This window comes from Tachysurus vachellii, chromosome 17, assembly GCF_030014155.1.
Source record: "Tachysurus vachellii isolate PV-2020 chromosome 17, HZAU_Pvac_v1, whole genome shotgun sequence".
NCBI classification, from domain to species: Eukaryota; Metazoa; Chordata; class Actinopteri; order Siluriformes; family Bagridae; genus Tachysurus; species Tachysurus vachellii.
The window spans coordinates 8,390,094-8,395,015 of record NC_083476.1 but is presented as its reverse complement, the minus strand read 5'-3'; the positions used below and the strand labels follow the sequence as shown (position 1 = coordinate 8,395,015).

Below are 4,922 nucleotides of genomic sequence, written 5' to 3'. Positions count from 1 at the left end.
ATTTGGAAGTTGGGATAAAAACATAATAATAACCTTCAGTGAGAAAAATGAGAAGAAATGAACGCATGTGAGTGGCTGACATCGGCCGGCTTCAAAAGCTGATTGGTTCTCATTTGGAGCCGCTTTCGGGGGTATCCAACTATTAAGCACCTCCCCGTTCCTCTAAAGGGCATTATAATACAGGGGACCTCCTTTTTAAAAGCCCAATATATATATACATATATTAAATAGGTTAAAATCACAGAGTGTTTTTTTAAGAGGAAAATAAAACATCACCCTGGAGCGGTACATGATGCTCTCTCACGTCGACCTGCTGGACGCTCGGCTCGGTGAGTAACTGCAGCAAAACTCGGACCTTTTCTCTCAACCTTGCGCTCTCTATCACCCTGTCTGCTTCAGCCAAGCTGTGACAACTGACAATTTGGTCCTTGTTTGATTTTAATACCATTTAAAGTGATCTAATTTACTTGAAGAAAAGGTAATCATCTTTATTAGATTACGATGTAATTTAAATATATTGATGCCACCGAATGGAATTAGACAATTTTAGCATACGTAATTGAGGGGTGTGTGCAGTCCTCCCGTGTTATTCGTGCTTTGTAACAGCATAACAAGCGTGATGCTTTCAACACACTCCAAAGTAGGTCACTTCTGTGCGAAAACTGGGAGGTTTGTCGTCTTTTTAATGTGATTGTATGCGACTGTTCTATCCGCTAAGCGGGCTGGAGCCATGAGTATATTGTGACGCCCGCGCGCGTGTGTGTCCTGTAGGGATGAAGGATGCCGCGGTGGAGCTCCTGGGACACAGAGAGTCACTGAAGTGCAGACTCGGAGTCGGTGGCGGGGTGTCTGATCCCGGACATAACGGAGAACTTGGCCCGAGCCCGGAAACGCTCGAAGGCACTACCCATCTTCCTGGAGACGAGCTCGGCAACGTTGGATCCAATCCTCCGAACAGCAAAGAGCAAGACAAGCAACAGCAGCAACAAAACCAAAACTCCGCGCAATCTGTAAGTCAGCAATCGCAGAAACAGAAACGCCACCGGACCCGTTTCACGCCTGCGCAACTCAACGAGTTAGAGCGCAGCTTCGCCAAAACCCACTATCCTGACATCTTCATGCGTGAGGAGCTCGCGCTGCGCATCGGCCTGACAGAATCACGCGTGCAGGTGAGTCGGTTTACAAATGTGCATGACAAATGCTAGCTGAAATGTGAAAGTAATCACAATAGCTTTTAACAGCAGCTAATAATTAACAACAGTAATAACAATTTAACACTTAGTATTGTTGATGTTGTTGCTGCTGTTTATTATTAAATAGGAGATAATAGGTTAATATTTTATTCAAGAAAAAAATATATATTTTCACAATAAATTCTAAGTGATACAACAAAAATTAAAGAAAGTTATTTTCAGGCCTTCCTTCCTGTCATCAATTCGTCGAAGTACAAACCGTCCAGATACTCTAGAGAAGCAGTGCGCTATAGTAACATCATATTTAACACGTGAACGCCATCTATAACACATCCATAACCGCTATATAATTGTACAGCATTTAGTCACCGACATCAAAACCTGGAAAAGAACATAAAGGAAAAATTTACGCAGGAAAAATGCATCGAATAGATGCTTGAGTTCAAGCCAATATATATACTGCGATTTTGATTGCAGTGACCTGTTGGACGCTTGGGGGGTTTTTTCTTTGTTTTTCAGGGAATATAACATTAACGGTATATCAATAAACAAAGTACACATTAGACATTAGTAAACATTAGTTGTAATATATAATTCCACATGACATGTTTAGCTATATTGTTTCTCATTTAATAATTTCCTAAATGTAAATCATTATTCACAATAAAGGTTTGTGATATATGGAATATTTGGTTGATTCATGAATCCAGTTAGATTTAAAGCAAACTGTGTTTTGTCATTCCTAGTTTAGTGTCGTGTTAAACCTCAGTCAAGGTGTTTTTAATCATTAGAACACAGTTTTATTCATCGATATGTACGGCTTGAATCCCTTCTTCTTAACCTGATAACATAAAATTACGAGCTTGTGATTCTATAAAATTCAAATCAGTTACTTTCCACCTATTTCAATATTATTTATGAGTCTCATTTGCTTATTAATCTCATTGTGAAACTATGCAAACGTCCCATAAATATCTTTCTAATTAGCAGACAAACTTGTGCACCAATCTGATTTGCTTTAGTTATATTTAATCCTGTCCTACCAAAACGTGTTAAACGTGTTAAAGTGTAAGACCGTTTTTAACCCAATAGAAAGCCATTTTAAAAAACTATATCTCAATATGTAGTCCCTCTATAAATATCTGTTCAGCAGCCTTCTCAACCTTGTGAGAATGTGACCAAAGGGAATGTGCTTTGGCTTCATTTTATTATGGTTTGAAAATGTTTTTTTCCCTCTAAAATGTAATTTGGCTCAGGGTGGATTGATGTATGATATCCTATTTTTATTCTTACACCCACGCTATTTTAATCTCTTAAACGGTCGGTGACTGTGAGTGTAATTTGTAATTATCTCTTTTTCCAAACCATTAAGTTCCCATTAATCACTGTGCACAGCTCGTGAATGAGATCTCTATAAACCTCATGCGGATGGGAAATAAACACAGAGCAAAACCATAAACAGTCCATGATAGTGCTTTTAGACAAACGAGACAATAATTAATGGTGTTATGGGCTGCATAATGGATAGCACTAAGTAACGTTCATTTCAGTTTTACTTTAGATATTAAAAAGGGCCCAGAAATAAAGGTCATGTCTATCTAAATACCTGGTTTTAAGATTCTGTCATTTGCATAGTCTGTTGTTATGAAACATCCACTTTAAACGGGTGCACTTAAAGGATATTTATACTGTTGGTGTTTAACTATATTGAGTGTGATTTAATACATTTAAATACAACAATTTACATAGATTTAGGCGGAAATAATTGGATTGTGCGTTGAATTTGACGCCTGACGGAGGAAAAAAAATAATTACTGGAGAGAAGCATCGTTATTTGTTCGTGCCAGTAATTGTTTTTCCAATAATTCCTGTTTTATTTTTACTTTGCATTAATATTAATAATAATAATAATAATAATAATAATAATAATAATTGTTTTTAATAAAAACAACTTTATTTATGTAACAATGATGTAAGAAATTAAATCGTACATTTCTGTTTAAGCCTCACTTCAAACCGTGTGTGTGTGTGTGTGTGTGGGTGTGTGTGTGAGTGTGTGTAAAATTACCTAAGAAATTAAACCCTATTTGACGAATAGCTTTATATTGATGATTAAACAATAATTAATGCGTAAAATATATTTCAAATTCATATTGTCTCAAAGTAGCTTTAAAGAATCATAGAAACAGTAAAAAAGGTATAGAAAATGGTAAAAAATAAATAATAATAATAATGGTAAAAAGGTTTTAAAATTAAATTACTGTTTATCTGTAAAATAACATGCTTTTTGCCTTGGAATTTATTTAATATCTTTAATTGTCATGTTTTATTCTGTTTTGCGTGTAATGTTATATGTAAAGTAATAGAGACGGATTTATCCAACAACAGTGATTCTGTTTATAAAATTAATTTATTTATTCTAAAGCTTAATGATTCAAAGATACACACAATCAACTAAAAATAGCTTTCATTAAAAAAAAACCCACTGGTGTTAAGAAACACTTGAACCTGCCGATCCGACACAATAAAGAAGAGTGAATTACATTATCGAGGACGTAAGAAAACCTCACCCCCTGATCTTAAGCGTACATTTGTTATGAGTTGTGAGAGAACGCTAGGCTTTGTATCAATATCTGGTTTGTCTTGACGCAGGTTTGGTTCCAGAATCGACGCGCCAAGTGGAAGAAGCGCAAGAAGACAACAAACGTGTTCCGCGCTCCCGGCACATTACTTCCTACTCATCACGGTTTACCGCAGTTTCCTTCGGCAGCAATTAACGACAGTCTATGCTCGTTTCACGCAAACGACACGCGCTGGGCTGCAGCCGGGATGCCAAGTGTGTCTCAGCTTCAGCTTCCGCCGGCGCTCGGCCGTCAGCCTGCAATGGCGCAGTCACTTTCGCAGTGCAGCTTGGGAGGTGCAGGCCCGGGGGCGCCTGGTTCCATGGGTCTCTCCAACATGGCGTCTAACGGCTCGGCCCTGCAGTCGCATCACCTATACCAGCCCACGTTTCCGGGCATGGTTCCTGCGTCACTCGCGGGCCCAACAAGCGCCAGTGCATCCACGCAACTCTGCAACTCGTCATCGACAGACGATGTGTGGCGCGGTACAAGTATAGCATCCCTGCGCCGCAAAGCGCTCGAGCACACTGTCTCAATGAGCTTTACTTAATGGCGCGCGTGGTTTCCGAATATTGTTTTGTCGGTACGTTTTCTTTTATACCATATTTTCCCTCCAAAAGCCATTTAATTCAAATTTCTGACCTACAGAACCCTAAAGCATATGGATGGTAATCCCGGATGTTAATCTATCAGTCTATCTATCTATCTATCTATCTATCTATCTATCTATCTATCTATCTATCTAGATCTGTCTAGATTTCAATTTATTCAGTGCTATTATTTGAGACTTTTACACCAAACATACTGCACATAACAGACAGAATGTAACGCGCATATTTGCAATATTCGACACAGGACGCTACCTGCCTTGTGAGGTTTTATTTACGGAAACAAATTGATTTGCATTTTACGGACCACATTTGATTTTTTTTTTAATCTTTTTTTTTTTTTTGTACCGTAACTCCTAGAAGCAGGAGATCAAAAGGGCAAGAGGGGGAAAATAAAATTCAAATAAACGTCGAATGCATGTGTGGACAGCGGTATCCGATAAGTGGAAACTGATTTATTCTAATTCTTATTTATATGAAAAAGATGCTTTAGGCTAAAC

General features: G+C 38.1%; 1 protein-coding gene across 1 annotated transcript; it reads left to right on the top strand.

The window, feature by feature from the left end:
* The first annotated feature begins 292 nt into the window (after window positions 1-292).
* On the top strand, window positions 293-4,364 carry otpa (orthopedia homeobox a). The gene is made up of 3 exons (XM_060891334.1): window positions 293-329; window positions 772-1,169; window positions 3,846-4,364. The coding sequence occupies exons 1-3, from the start codon at window positions 293-295 to the stop codon at window positions 4,362-4,364; spliced, it is 954 nt and encodes a 317-aa protein (XP_060747317.1).
* Window positions 4,365-4,922: the final 558 nt, after the last annotated feature.